We start from the raw sequence: 15,659 nt of genomic DNA, 5'->3' as shown, positions 1-15,659 counted from the left end.
ATTTGCATTTTTTAAAAAACTTTTTATACTCCTCATTTTATCGTACATACTTTTATAATGACTCAATAAGACCTTTTAATATAATTTCTTCAACTTTATGAGTACTACTCTAACAATGATACAAATAACATACTCCCTTCGTTCACTTTTACTTGTCCATTTTTAACTTTACACGCCCCTTAAGAATTAATAAATGAAATATGTATTTTACTATAATACCCATATTAATTGGTGTATAGTTTTATTGAATTAGGAGAATGATTTAGAAATAGTAATTAATGCTAAGGGTAAAACAAGAAAAAAGAAATTTTCTTTTCATATGCTAAAGTGGACAAATAAAAATGAAAATTTATTTTTAATATAGTGAACAAGTAAAAGTGAACGGAGGGGGTACTTGGAGCTTCAAATTGTAAATATATTTTTAGTAAATGACAAAAAAAAAAAAAAATCTTGAACTCCGTGACAGATTAAAAGGAACTCGCGACTTAAATAGTACAAAAAAAAAAGTTAAACCAAACTAGTACAAAAAAAAAGAAAAAGAACATAAGTAGTATTCACGCACGAAATTCGTGCGTGAAAGGACCAAACTGCAAAAAAACAGTTTTGGCCTTTCACGCACGAATTTTGTGCGTGAATGGGGTCACCAAAAAAAAAAGAGAAGATTAGTAGTCACGCACTAATTTTGTGCGTTAATGTTGGAGTTTATTTATTTATTATTTTTTTATTTTTTTTTTGCGTTACCTTTCGAATCACGTTTTTTTTTCATACTTTGGGCAAAGATTAGTCATGTTTTAAAATCCCAAAATATCAATATTTTATATAAAACTTAATATTTTTTTTTGCGTACAATAATGTCGGCTCATTACATGAAGTCCACCTAAACGTTTGGATCGTCGTTTTAGGGGTTCTGAAGTGCCCCAAAGCAAGTTTTGAAACTTGTAATATTTATAGGGTTTTGATTTAAGTGTTTTATTATATTTGAATGTACAAATTTAAATATTTGATTTAATAATAATTCATCCAATACGAGAGGTCTATATCAATTGTATTGTAATTAAATGGAATGAATTATTTTTTATTAGTATAGACCTCTCGTATTGGATGAATTATTATTAAATCAAATATTTAAATTTGTACATTCAAATATAATAAAACACTTAAATCAAAACCCTATAAATATTACAAGTTTCAAAACTTACTTTGGGGCACTTCAGAACCCCTAAAACGACGATCCAAACGTTTAGGTGGACTTCATGTAATGAGCCGACATTATTGTACGCAAAAAAAAATATTAAGTTTTATATAAAATATTGATATTTTGGGATTTTAAAACATGACTAATCTTTGCCCAAAGTATGAAAAAAAACGTGATTCGAAAGGTAACGCAAAAAAAAAAAAAAAAAAAAAAACTCCAACATTAACGCACAAAATTAGTGCGTGATTACTAATCTTCTCTTTTATTTTTGGTGACCCCATTCACGCACAAAATTCGTGCGTGAATACTACTTATGTTTTTTTTTTTTTTTATACTAGTTTGATTCAATTTTTTTTTTTTTTTTTTTTTGCTATTTAAGCCGCGGGTTCAGATTAAAAGACGTTGTATAAAAGTCAAATGAAGCTTTCCGGGACACATCTGTAATTAAACAGCCTAGTCACTTTTCTGTTCCCATCTAATCCTTTATATAAACCGATCCCGTAAAACAAGAACATGCACAGAACACACAACCTTTTCCGTTTAACGAATTTAGGACAAAACAAAATCGTAAAACTTTCATTAAAGAAAAAGGAGAAAAAATGGCAGAGGAAGGACAAGTCCTTGATATTCACACCGTTGATGCTTGGAACGAGCAGCTTCAGAAAGGCATTGAAACCAAAAATTTGGTATTCTTATAATTCTGTTTTTTCCTGTGTAATTCTGATTATTAGAGGTTTTGTTTTCCTTTTGCTTAATTAATATTTCCTTTAGTTTTCTTTTAATCATGCATTTGAATTGCTACATTTTGAGAGATGAGGGCTCAGTTTTTTTTTTTTTTTTTTTTTTTTTTAAATCTTTGTTTGGTGGTTTTTGGTGAATCAGGGTTTGGTCAACATTTCATGAAGTTCCCCTTTTTAGTTTTTTTTCTCTTTCGTTTCTCCGGCAGCACTGGTTGGGATCGAAATAACAAGATGTCATGCGGAAACCTATAATTGTAAACCTTGAACGATAATAAATCAGACAATAAAAAAAATATACTAAAAAGACATAATATTTTAATAGAATTTGATCAAATGACCTACATATGAAAGACTAATATAAAGAAAAACATAAATATAAAGGAGGGAATGATCACCCTGTAAACAAGACTCTCTAAACATATACATTGTGGATGTTATTGTGTTATGTATGAGAAGAAAAGATTTATATTTATAGAAGTTTAAAACTTTTTCTTTAAGAAAAAGGATAAATATGGTAGAGTCATTTTCCACAAAAAAAAACTTTTCTACAACAATGTTTTTTCGAAGTAAAACACAATTATAGTAGAATCCAAATAAGGTAAGAAATTCGGGGAAAACCCTAACAACGGTTTCTCTATGCATAAAAAAATTCAAATTTCAGTGCACCTGTGGTTCGGGAAAAAAGTTTTTAAATCGAATCCGACGCAGTTTGGTTAAAAATGTGATTTTCTGCCTACTTTTTCAATTTTTTTGTTTACGCTTTTGATTAAATATCTGGTGTTAAATCTCTCATAATTCTGATATTTGCTGTTTAATTCTGTTTATCGGTTAGGTTTTGTTATGTTTTTCCTGTTGGTTAAATAATGGTTCCATTAGCTTTAATAATCATCCATTTGATTTGCTACAAATTGGATTTGACATGCGTGTCTTTTCCGTGCTAGGAGGATTATTATCTTTGTTCATTCACTTATTTTTTAGATCTCTAATATACTTGATTGTTTCTTTCACTTCATTGCCTATTATTATCGTTGTCTTGGCACCTTCTCTTGAGCCGAGGGTCTATCGGAAACAGCCTCCTACTTTCCAAGGTAGGGGTAATGTCTGCGTGCACTCTACTCTACCCAGACCCCACCCGGTGGGATTATACTGGGTATGTTGTTGTTGGATTTGACATGGGTGGTTAATCAGGGTTTTGTCCACATTTGATGTAGTTCTGACCTTTTTTTTTAACTTTTTTTCCCCGGCAGCAGTTTTTCTATACATATAAATAGATTCAAATTGCAGTGCTCCTATGGGTTGGGAAAAGTTTTTTTTTTTTTTTTAAATAAATCTATTGAGATGGAGTTTGGTTTTAAGAATGGGATTTTTGATTTTTTGTAAAGAACTCAAATGAACAAGAATCAAATGGAAAATTTATTGACTATCTCAACTCAGCAACAAGAAAACAAATTTGACAATTTACTACAATACAGAAGATAAGGGAAAGATAGGGAGAAAGAACAGAGGGACAGGTTTATCAGATTTTCATTGTTGCTTTCCCTTATTGCATGCAGTTATTTATAGAACTAAGAATATTCCTGCAAATATATGTACTCTTAACTAATCCAAACATAATTTTTCTTAGAATTGTTTCTAGACCTAAAAGAAAACCAAATTCCACATAAATTGCGCTGTGACATTGGGATCATCTGGGCTTTCATATGATATTGTTATTCATTTCTTGGGACTGTTTCCTCTGTAAGGATTGAGATTGTAATTCCTTTCCTCAACTAATTTATCTTTAATCGATTCTTTCCCATCCTCCTCTTCCTGCCACCACCCTTTTTTGGAGAGTGGAGGAGAAAGTACTTGCGTGCACGGTTCTAACGCCCTCCTTTTTTTATAAACTGAGAAATCCTTGAAGGCTAAAGGTGCTTGGTCTGAAACTCGGTGGATAATGGGCCCACCCCTCTACCCTTTTTCACTTAAATACTTGGCCTTTGTCCCTGCAGGATTCATATTTCCAACCCTGCCTTTGTTCTGAATTTTGCCTCCAGGCGTTGTGACATTAAAAGAAAAGAGAAGCTGTGCTCTTGTTGTAGGTCTGAATGGACCTTTTCGTCAGTTGTTGCATTTGTCAACTTTGTGACGATCTCGTTTGTCTGTTTCTATTGTTTTTCATAATTCTTAAAGTAAGGGGGGGGGGGGACCAAGTGAGCATACCATGGATTCATCACTTCTAGTATCAATACTACGTCAGTTGGTTAATCGTCATCCTTGGAGCTGCAGGTCTACCCCTCATGTTCTTATCTGCTCAAGTGTTGGGAGTATTTTCCCTCTCTGTGCTAATGAAAAAGATAGCATTTAAGATCAGCTAAATGCCAACTCAAACACAACTTCCTCTCCACATTTTATGAGCTTACTATTAATGAATTTATGAGCATAAAAGGCATCAATTATTCTTGAGTTCATTGGTTATATTATGTCTGGCAATTAGTTTTACTACATTACGAAGATGGGCGATATATTGTGAGAAAAGGATAATTCCCATTCTGAGTGCAAATTGAAAAGCTGAAAGTTAAGAATACATAGAGTGCTTTACTAGCTATTTTCCTTCTGTCTCTTCACTTCAATTTATTCAAATTAATGTTGTCGCAGATAGTCGTGGACTTCACTGCTTCTTGGTGTGGTCCCTGTCGGTTCATTGCCCCATTCTTGGCGGAATTGGCAAAGAAACTACCCAATGTTACCTTCCTGAAAGTGGATGTGGATGAATTGAAGGTAAATTTTACATTTGAACCTAACGTGGTACATTTGGAAGCTTGGGTTCCTTAAACTTGCACCTATTAATGATTCCTATGTAGCCAATATTTTAGGATTTCCAATCCAGATGATTGATTACAAGTATTCATGTCTTATTTCCGTTTTACAGTCGGTCGCTACTGATTGGGCTGTGGAGGCAATGCCAACTTTCAAGTTCATCAAGGAGGGTAATATCGTCGGTACAGTTGTAGGAGCCAAAAAGGATGAGCTGCAGCAGGAAATTGCTAAACACATCGGTAGTGCATCAGTCTAATATGCCTGATTTCTACATAGATGTATATGTACGCGTGTGTGTACACTCACTAATATTCCTATGTGGTGAGTTTATCTTTGTATCAGCAAGAACTAATTTAATTTCGGTCTTGTAATGGGTTTTGGATTTATCAAGTTCTTGTGAGTATAAAGTACAATATTTCCCTTGTAGTTTGACTTGTTTCTCTTCTTAAAGACCAATTTCTTGCGTACTGTTCGTTTTGCCCAACCAGTCAATAAATCAGAAAATGACATAGGGATTGTTGGTTATGCTGTCAATGCATGACATCGTTTTAAAAGGTAAGATAAATTCCATTTCCATGAGCATGTATAATTGTACAAACAAAGATCTCGAGGGGGAAATAGATTGCCAGAATTATCAATGAGGTCTTAGGTTCAAATTTCAACGGAGGAAAATAACATTAGGTATTTGTTACCATATGTCTCAAGTTTTAGTAGATAGAGTGATCTGGTACCCTTTTTGGTGAGAGGTAGTAGGTAACCGTGGAACTTGTCGTCGTGCGTGCAAGCTGGCTCAACACCACAATTATATAAAAGAAGCTTCTGTTTGATTATATTTGAATTGTACAATTATAGTATGGTAGAGGCAATTTACTGCATTAGTAGATGTTCCAATTCCATCAAACGCCTGTCTTTTATGTTCTCTTCTTTACCTAAGTGATTCATAAAAAATTCAACTTCTGAGAGTGCCATTGATGAATGATGATATACCCAACAAAGTCCAACACCACAATCCTCTCCTGGGGTCAAGGTTTCCCAATAAAAGAAATAGTAAATATACAGATCTTGAAATCATGAACTGGAGCTTGTAGCAATGACCAACTATTTTTCGTGTCATGAATGACCAAAACTGCTCAGGTGATACTTAAGGGGCTATTTTGAACCTACTACCAAACATAAGAGACTATTTTTCTCATTTCCTCGTCTTTTATTTCTATGCCAAGTATTCCAAAACCTGTCGATATTGCGTTCTCTGAAAAATATGCAATCCGCAAAATTTTTCCTCTGAGCTTCTCTGGCTAGTTAACTTTAATACTTATTGATTTCGATTACCCGTGCAGCAACGCCATGAAGATAACGACCAGTATGTCAAGAATTGTAGAAATGACAGATCTCCAAAGAAATGAGGTGGTGGTTCCATGATGATAAAGTGTAACAAGTATAATTTGACCCTCAAGGCAACATTATAGCTCTTTTGCATACTTGAGATCAAATGTAATGGTATATAGAAGAAACAATTCTCATTATCCAGGATCAGTGCAGCATATAATACATGTGTTGCAAATTGGCCTTTCCTGTCCATTAGTTGTAGATGAAAATGGTTTTTCTTTTGTGTTGCATGTGCAAGGTATTTCAAGAGTCCTTAATTACTGGCATAAGCAAGAATTTTGTACTAATAGTATTTTTTCAATCTTTTTATTCTTATGTTGTTTATCTTGCTGACCAATTACGTACCTAATATGTGATCACCAAAGGGTGTGGCCTAGTGGTTAATTAAGTGAGTTTAGAATCACGAGGTCTCCTGTTCAATCTTAGAGGAGGCCAAGACACTAGGGGATTTCTTTCTATATGTGTAAGTCTTGGTAGACAAAATTACTTGGTACTTGTTACTGGTGAGAGGTAGCATGTATCCCATAAAATTAGTTGTTGTGCCTGCAAGCTAGCCCGAAATCTTCTTTAAATTTTCTATTGATCAGGACAACTACTAAATTTTCTACAGTCTCTTGCTAGATCTTGATTCACTTTTGTCCAATATTAAGATGAAATAGTGATGGCTGCTTAAGGTTAAAACTGCTGTTATTAACAAATTGCAGGTTTCAAGGTTGACATCTGCCAAACTGATGCCATTAGCGGATCCAACCTCAAAATCACAGATACCATATATAGTATCAGTCAACCAGATACCAATAGTGTTAAAGATAGTGCCAAAATAAGATAGTGTTAGATATATATATATATATATATATATATATTTGTGTGTGCACGCGCACGTTTCAAACTCGTTATTGCTTCAGAAGAAATTTCCATTGAAGTTCAGCATGAATCTTTAGGTACTTTTTTACGAGATTTATGGACACTATCTAAGCGTATTAGTAGCTTATATGCCATGAGAGGGTACAATTCTGAAGATGTATTACTTATTACTCCCTCCGGATAAAAAGAGTGTCCACTTAGCCATTTGCACACCCCTTAAGAAAATACTAATAATACTAACTCCTAGATAAATAAGTAATTTGACTAAACTTCCCTAGTTAAATAAGTACTGAGAGATTTGATCACTTAACACTTAATAAGGATAATTTGGAAGAATAAGGCTAATTGTTTCTTGATTTGGTAAGTGAACACTCTTTTTGAACAAAAAAAAAAAAAGTTAGTGGACACTTTTTTTTTATCCGGAGGGAGTAGCACATTAAGGAAATATGAAATGATGGATCTGCCACTGAAAGATTTGTAAGTGTTTCAGATGAGTGTATATGAAACCATCATTACTATTTGGCCAAACCCATCGACACACACCTGTGGTCGTTCATTTCTTTCACTTGAGTACCTAAAGTGACCCTTGTTCTATTTAGACGCTTCAGGTGGGTCATTCCTATTCCACTTAGACACTTTTTGCACTGTTATCAGAGCAAAACCAACACCAAAGGGGGCACCACCTCATTGCACATCTAACCAGCCCAAAAGCCTCAATTTTTAATGATCAAAACTCCACGAATTTACAAATTAGTGAATTTCCAATTAAAATGACTTGGCACAATTTAATTGAGTTGACACAATTTAAATGAGCTGGTACAATTTAATTGGCCACTTAATCCACGTAGGAGACGACTGATGTTGGTTTTGCTCCGATAACGGTGCAAAAAGTGTCTAAGTGGAATAGAAATGGCTCACCTGAAGTGTCTAAATGGAACGAGGGTCATTTTAGGTGTTCAAGTGAAAGAAGTGAACAACCACATGTGTTTGTCGATGAGTTTGACCTTACTATTTAGCACACTATGACAAGGACAACCCACGATGAACTTGCTATGTGAGGATGAATACAAACTGACGATTAAAAAGAGGAAAAAAAAACAAAGAAGCTGAGAATAATGTTAAATATGTTAAAAGAAATACATAAAAATACATCAAATAGCGGCACACTAATTATTAATATGTTGCTATTGAAGGCTGCAGTTTTAAGAGTTTATCTTCCTGCAGTTCTTCCTGATTTCGCCCCTATCTGCAGTTAAAGGTGAGATATTTCCCATTTTCACTATAGACCTCGCGAACTGCTCGAAGAAAATCTCATTATTATTTGCATACACGTTCACCAAAGCTAATGACATCGGATTCATTGTTGCAAGTACTTGATCTGAATTCAACAAGCCCCTTGACGCCAACAAGTTCTTGAAGTAGCTGTTATCAAATTTTGTTGGGGAGACATAGTCCAAGAAAAATAAGTTTCCGTCACTCCCAGATCTTGGACACCTAGTACGCAATTGTGCAGCATATGATTGGTCCAATGTATAATCTGGTAAATTATTTCCATATTGATTGTAAAGTCTTTGCCTGAAGCTGGTGCATCTTGCATTTCCAATTGTGTGTGCCCCTGCATAGCAATTGTTCTAGTATTAGCTACACATATTTAAGTGTGATATTAGTCTAGGGGAAAAAAATAGCAAGAAGGATTTAACTTGTAAGCATGATATCCGTAAAGAATTTTCACGTTCAGCGTATTTTAACCTACTGTGAGAGGTTTTCTTATCTACCTTATTTTTCAGGTTATTTATCCCAATTTTTTGGAACGGTAGTTACCTGCAGAAGCGAATGTAGGATTTAAATTCGATGAGATCACTTTTTATGTTCTCATCATGAAATCATTGTACTTCTGTAGTTATGGGTTCAAAAATGTAATATTTATTGAAATTTTAGTGATATTTACAGACAGAAATATATAAAAAATATTGAGTTCAATTGAACCTGTTGCATCACCCTAATTACCTATTGTTATCTATTAGGTAAGACATAAGCTAGTAATGTAGAAAAAATTCATATTATTAGTGCATATAAGTTAAACTCAATTAAAAAAATATCTATGTAAAAGCTTAGAAGTGGGGGTTGGGTTGGGGGGCGGGGGGTGCGGAATAAAAACGAGGGATTCAAGGGTGGTTAAAGAATAATAGTAGGAGTAACTTTTACCAAGTAAAGTAATAAGGTCAACAAGATCAAGCCCTTGTGACAAGAACTTTGTGAGAATGGTGTTAAATGTGTTGTTTGGAGCAGGAATGTTGTTGTTGGAGTCACTTAAACTGGCATCTCTAGAGTCTCTTCTTCCCAATGGAACCTCCCAGGTTGGTCCACCAGCCTGCATAAAGAGTAAGACAATTTTAGGGGTGTTCACGGTGTGATTAAATATCGAACTAAACCGTAAACTGAACCAAATCGATTAAATAAACTGATAGTTGTTTGGGTTTGGTTTTATTTTATTAAAAATAAACTGAAAAAAAAATCGAACCAAACTGACAAAATAATATACAAATTTTTTATAACTATATGTACACAATATATTAATTTTTATGAATAATTTTAAATACTTTGTTTACTTTTTCATCAAAATATTCTTTATTTTTGTTAGGCTATTGAACTTGATAAATAAAGCCCATTTCTTAAAAGAAAATCATGAATTCAAACTCATTTATTCAAAGAAACAACTATGAGATTTACCTGAAAAAAGTTATATTTTTTATAGACTTTATTCACTTGATTAAAACTTATAAATCTTAAGACATTTTCTCCATAATCCATTAAAATTATAGCTCCCACAATAAAAGGGTAATGACGGATTAATTATAACTTATAATTTGGAAAAGGAGGGAAAAGTCTTTCCTAATTGTAGGGAAAAAAATGAAAGAGAGAAATACCATTAAAAATGAAAAACCAAGCAAAACTGAACCAAACCGACAACAATCAAACCGATGGATATGTATTATATTTGGTTTGGTTTTATTAATTAAAAAATCGATTAAATTAGTTTGGTTTTGGTTTTAACCAAACCGACCCATGAACAACGCTGGTAACCTTGTCAAAATGGTAATTAGCCTACTGAGTAACCTTTTTTTTTCCAATCACAGAGGCATAACTAGGATTTTTAATTTTATGGGTACTGAACTTACCACGAACTCATAACTCGTCTTAATTACTGGGTTTGCAATTATATATTTATATATATTTAATTAATTTTTTAATACAAGTACAGAGTTTAATCAAAAACTTCTGTGTTCGTTAGAACCCCTAGTGCCTCTTGCTCTGGCCCTTTCTTATCAATACATTCAACTTAAATTCTCTAAGATAAGCTCGATCAATTTTATTAATAGCTCGATCAATTTTATTAATCTTTCTAGTAGGGCTACTTTAATCAACTGTATTTGCAAGGCTTAAAATTTGTAGTAGTACTTACTAAAACAGTAGAATCCCTTGCAACAAGTGCCAGGATATCAGCACACGAGACAGTTTTAGGGCATTCTTTTTCAAGTGCAGATTTAATCTCATCAATTACTTCAAATCCACGTGCTGAGTTCCTATTGGCGTTTGATGTCTTTTCACTTACTATGGTTCCACTGCTGTCCAGAAGCAACGATGCATCACAACCCTGCATGATTAAAGTGTGAAAAATTAGTTAGCTCTCATTTTGATCCACATTTGCCATCACACTAAAAGATAATTTTGTCAAGAAGATTCAATATTTCAGGTCATAAAAAAAAAGTTATTTTAATTTTATCCTATTCATACAATATACTCCCTCCGTCCCAAAAAAAATTTATTTTAGTTTGACTTGACACAGAGTTTAAGAAACAAAAGTAAGACTTTTGAAATTGAATATGTGGTCCAAAATAAGTCTTAAATATTTGTGTGGCTATAAATCATCTTATATAGTTAAATTATTTTTAAATATAAAAATGTGCTAATTTTTTTTGGGCAAACTAATAAAGAAAGTAAGACAATCATTTTCGGACGGATGGAGTAATTTTTTGAAGTATTCAATTGAACCCTTCCGGACTAGGCAGCTCCGCCTCTGCTCACGACCCGCTTTATATACAAGTAATGAATATGCACTAACCAATGCCGACCGCAAAGTAAGGCAAATGAAGCTTTAGCTTTCCCTTACGCCCCCAAATATTAAAGGCCTTGTAATTGTAAATATGAAGTATTATATTATTGTATATATAATATATAATTTGTATAATTATTATCAACAAAAAAATTCAAATGTTAATATTCTTTTAATTTGCTCGAAGTCGTGCAATTGAACGAGTAAATAACAATAAATTTTCTCTCTCATTAAATTAAATAGTATATTTACCTTCTCATCAATTCTATAATTTTCTTCCTTTATTACTCTTTTTTTTTTTGGTTGTCTTTCACGTTTTCAACGATTTCATTTTTCATTATTTCAACTTAACTAGTTTCTTTGAATTAGCTAGCTATTTATTTTTGTCATATTTGATTGATCCATACATCAGAAAGCAAGTTCTTTTGTATGTCATTTTTATCTAAGAAATCCCTGAGGGCAAGTGGCACAAAGTTCGAAATTCGGTGAATAATAGGTTCACCCCTCTACTCTTTTCCACTTTAATATGATGCTTTTGTATACGAGTGAGTTCAAAACTGCTCCGTGTGTCTAGCTCACACATCAAAGCTCTGCATTCTTGCCACTAGATTGGAATCATGTGAGCTTCTTTTGTATCTCAATATTATATGAATTTTTTGTTTAAACAAAAAGTTTAAGGGCTTTTTAATATATTTTGCTTTAGGCCACCAATCCGTTGAGCCGCCCCAGATATTGATATGACACTGAAAACAGACTCAGATAAATAATTGAGAATTCATATGCGTACAATATTCTTCGCATCATTAAACTAATTGACATCAATCTTAAATTTGTATTAGATATGATTTACCTTGACAAAGCAATCATGGAAATGTAGCCTTAGCAAAGAGGCAGCCATCCCTCCTTCTGTGGCTACGGCCTTAGCTACAACAGACTTCACTATTTCTTTAGCTTTTGGACATGAGCGGTCGTAAAATTGTGGATATAAGTAACCATAATTATTGGCCTTGCTAGATAAACATAATATTGGTGAAAAATTAAGGAGATATATAACCAAGAAGAAGCTCAATATGTTAGCCATGATGAGTGCAAGTTCTAACAAGGACTTGTTATAGAAGGGATTTTAATATTGTAAGAAGGCTGGCTTGTTGTGATGAAATTGAGAATAAGTTCATGAGTATTTATAGTGTTAAATGACTAACTAGATGGAGTTGGTACATAGTTAGTTCGGATTATAAGAAAATTTAATTTCCACACCATTTTGCCTAGTGAAACAGAACTTCTGCTTTTACAAGTAATGATGTTTGATCCGTCTTTATCCTGCTATCTAATTTTCAAATTTTGTTAACTCATTTTTAATGCATTCCAGATAACCAGTACGACTTCTTTCTAACTGATGAGTTCATAACTCTGCATTTAGAAAAAGAATGCAGCAAGGTAGTATTAGTACAAACACCATGTACCGGTAGGTATCATAGGACAACAACAATTAGATAACATATATAAGAAGAAAGAAATCGAAAGATAGACGTGCAACATCAAGTAAAAATTATAACACAATCCAAGATCAAGAATAATACTCATGATAGAAGTGCCACAACAAAATCAACGATATAGATGAATGAAGTAAATGAGTGCGCATGCAATGCAATGAGATGAACTGGCAAACTGTCTGTCGCCATACACACATGCTACGGACTGATATCCTCCACATTTCGATAGTCATGACCCATGGGGGACCCTCGAAGTCCATGTTCTAGTCACTCCGTATGAAGCCCAGAAATGACTTCCACAATAACAAGGCACTCCGCACACAACCCAGAGATAGCTTCTATAACAAAAAAAATTAGTCCATAATCTCCCGCTCCGGTCACAAACTAGCATATTTTCTTTCTCACTTATCATCATCAATACCAAATCACAGTTCATATCAATGTATCATGCAAATGTATGAATGCTATACAGGATATCACTATCCAATGTAAATAAAAAATCAAGATCTCAACCGTGCCTCTACATGAGCAAATAACACAATGCCATACCTAAATCATTATTCCTTCCTTCATCGATGATAAGTGACAAGATAAGTGAGAACTGAATGCATCACAAACATAACATAATAAGTGGGCAACAAGCCCAACACTTGAGACATAGCAACAAGCCAAATCACAATAATAAGGTGAAACGACCCGTTTGGTCGTTAAGGCTATTTTGACCCGTTGACCTTTTCTAGAGCTATATGAGTGCATATTTGACCCGCGAGGACAGTTGGAAAGCTTCCCGAGGTCATTGGACATGATTTGAGTGAGATTTGGAATTTTTTTTTGACTTAAAGCGAAATATAGTTGACTCAAAGTTGACTTTTAGGTAAATGAACCTTTTTTCGTGAATCCGTCGATTCTGAAATGTCCGGATGGTCATTTAGAACTTGGGTGTATATTCGGTTCGGTTTCCAATACACTCGGGTGTTTTTTGGGACTTGAGTTGGGAAGTTGAATTTGGGGTTTTGGGGAGTTGTCAACAAGACATCCGTTGAGAATTTCGAGGCCACGAGTGCGTTCTTAGCCCCTTTTTATGTATATTTGCATATTTGGTTTGTGTTCGAGAGGTTCCGAATTGGTTTCGGGAGTCGGTTTCAAGTTTGGAAGACACCAGAATTTGTCCACTTTGGAGTGGAAGAGGTGGCACGGAAGCGGTGATAAAAAATGGTGGCCTGACCGCTAAAGCAGTGGCCTGCTCGCGGAAGCGGCCGACGGACCAGATTTTTATTTAAATGCCTTATGAAAACCCTTCTTCCTCCCATTTCTAAATTACATTCCTTAGCATCTTGTAGGCGATTTGAGGAAGCTTTGGTCAGATTTTCATGAGGGTAAGTTCCCTAATCTTAATATCTTTCATTTACCTTCCCTTAGTAAGAATCCATGGTAGGAAATCTTTAGAACTTGAAGGATAAAATGGGGTTTTTTATGTTTCTTCTCTAAATGGATTTTAGTCTTCAAAAGTGAGAATCGTTGTGGGTTTAACTTCTTTAAGCATGAAAGCTGTTGAGATAATAATTAATAGACTTGAATCACCCATTACTTGTTGATGAATTTAAGAGGGAAGATGAGTTTTATGATAATTTCTTAAAATGGGTTCTAGAATTCCTAAGTACAAATTGATTATGAAAATGGCTAATGTAACCATAGGATTGAATGAAATCATTGTTGATAAGCCTATATCTTCCATTGTAAGTGATAAATTTGTAGATTTAAGGTTAGGGTTTATACCCAAATTTGGGGGATTCTTCTAGAATCCGAATTTCTCTAATCTATGAGTTAAATTAGTTAATTGTTGATGAAAATTATGATTCCATTGTGGCTTATTGTGTAGTCTGATTTATTGATACTACTTGTGTGCCATGTGTGATATTGTTTGGGATTGAATTGGTTGCTGATATTACATTGCATCATATTCATACTCACTTCCATGATACATTGATATTGTATTATTATGGTACTGAGGATGGAAAGTGAGAAGGAAATAAAGATTCATTGATACACATTATATATCGAGTCATCTTTGGGCTATGTGCGGAATGACTGATACGAAGCGTATAGGTGGGAAAGAGTCATCTCTGGGCAGTGTGCGGAGTGACTGGTACATGGACTTCGCGGTCCCCTATGGATTGTGCTATCGAGATGTGATTTTCCATCTGTCGGAGTGAATGTACGGTGCATATGCATTGCATTCATCATTCATACATTATTGCATTGAATTGTACCTCTTGGTTTTCTGTGATATTATTGTGATATGATTGTGAAATACTGGTTCAGAATGTTATACTGAGACTTGGCACAGTTGAGTTTAGATGCTATAACATAGGTGATGACTTGTTGTGATATGATTGTGATATACTGGTTCGGAATGGTTATACCGATACTTGGCACAGTTAGGTTTAAATGCTATAACATAGGTGATGACTTGTACTGTGGTTATGGATTTGTGGTGACTTGTACCTTGTTGTTTTACGTGTTTATCTTGCTTTGTTGTCTTTATATACGTTAGCTAGTCTTAGTCGGCCTATGATACTTACTAGTACTTGTTGTTTGTACTGACCTGCACTTGGTGCATTCTTTTATGAATGCAGAGTACCAGGTTAGATCTACCTCTACCCCTCGTGGATGATACTCGAGGATTGCTGATTCGAGTCTCTTCAGGGTGAGCTTGAGGACGTTCGTTTCCCGAAGACTCTTATATTACTTATGTCTTACTTTTCATTCCGAGACATGATTTGAGATTATTTATGTATCATTATCACTATTCAGACTTGTAGTATTTGACTTAGATGCTTTTGTATGACCAGACTAGATACTAGGGTAGATTTCATTTACTTCCACACTTATTTATATATCTGTGAGACTTGCTTTATTTTACTTTCTTCCGCTATTTCTATTATTTGTTGAATGTTGGATTAAGGATTCGCCTACTGAGGTGGGAAAGGTAGGTGCCCGCATGACTTAGTGAAATTGTGTCGTGATACAAGGCGACAAACCCACAAGTAATCAACAATACCAACCTA

At 34.1% G+C, this 15,659-nt stretch overlaps 2 protein-coding genes across 3 annotated transcripts; one reads left to right on the top strand and one right to left on the bottom strand.

The window, feature by feature from the left end:
* Positions 1 to 1,697: 1,697 nt before the first annotated feature.
* LOC132618628 (thioredoxin H-type 2-like) lies at positions 1,698 to 5,199 on the top strand. Its single transcript, XM_060333653.1, has 3 exons — positions 1,698 to 1,881; positions 4,573 to 4,695; positions 4,847 to 5,199. The coding sequence occupies exons 1-3, from the start codon at positions 1,795 to 1,797 to the stop codon at positions 4,988 to 4,990; spliced, it is 354 nt and encodes a 117-aa protein (XP_060189636.1). The 5' UTR covers positions 1,698 to 1,794; the 3' UTR covers positions 4,991 to 5,199.
* A 2,213-nt stretch (positions 5,200 to 7,412) lies between these two features.
* Positions 7,413 to 12,244, bottom strand: LOC132617633 (peroxidase 72-like). 2 transcript variants are annotated; one of them, XM_060332682.1, is made up of 4 exons: positions 11,949 to 12,244; positions 10,448 to 10,639; positions 9,190 to 9,355; positions 7,413 to 8,599 (listed from the first exon to the last, which is right to left on the bottom strand). In XM_060332682.1, the coding sequence occupies exons 1-4, from the start codon at positions 12,177 to 12,179 to the stop codon at positions 8,187 to 8,189; spliced, it is 1,002 nt and encodes a 333-aa protein (XP_060188665.1). In that variant the 5' UTR covers positions 12,180 to 12,244; the 3' UTR covers positions 7,413 to 8,186. The 2 variants fall into 2 exon arrangements, with proteins under 2 accessions (XP_060188665.1, XP_060188666.1); XM_060332683.1 differs by lacking the exon at positions 10,448 to 10,639.
* Positions 12,245 to 15,659: the final 3,415 nt, after the last annotated feature.

Source organism: Lycium barbarum, chromosome 11 (genome assembly GCF_019175385.1).
Source record: "Lycium barbarum isolate Lr01 chromosome 11, ASM1917538v2, whole genome shotgun sequence".
In the NCBI taxonomy this organism is placed as follows: domain Eukaryota; kingdom Viridiplantae; phylum Streptophyta; class Magnoliopsida; order Solanales; family Solanaceae; genus Lycium; species Lycium barbarum.
Note: the sequence above shows the minus strand (reverse complement) of the source record. Positions and strands in the feature narration are given on the sequence as shown.

Coding starts and splice junctions, on each gene's coding strand:
- LOC132618628 (XM_060333653.1), top strand. CDS start 1,795: ATGGCAGAGGAAGGACAAGTCCTTGATATTCACACCGTTGATGCTTGG. Junction 1,882..4,572: donor GCATTGAAACCAAAAATTTG/GTATTCTTATAA, acceptor ATGTTGTCGCAG/ATAGTCGTGGACTTCACTGC. Junction 4,696..4,846: donor TGGATGTGGATGAATTGAAG/GTAAATTTTACA, acceptor TCCGTTTTACAG/TCGGTCGCTACTGATTGGGC.
- LOC132617633 (XM_060332682.1), bottom strand. CDS start 12,179: ATGGCTAACATATTGAGCTTCTTCTTGGTTATATATCTCCTTAATTTT. Junction 9,356..10,447: donor CAAGGGATTCTACTGTTTTA/GTAAGTACTACT, acceptor CTCTTTATGCAG/GCTGGTGGACCAACCTGGGA. Junction 8,600..9,189: donor TGACCTTATTACTTTACTTG/GTAAAAGTTACT, acceptor ATTGCTATGCAG/GGGCACACACAATTGGAAAT.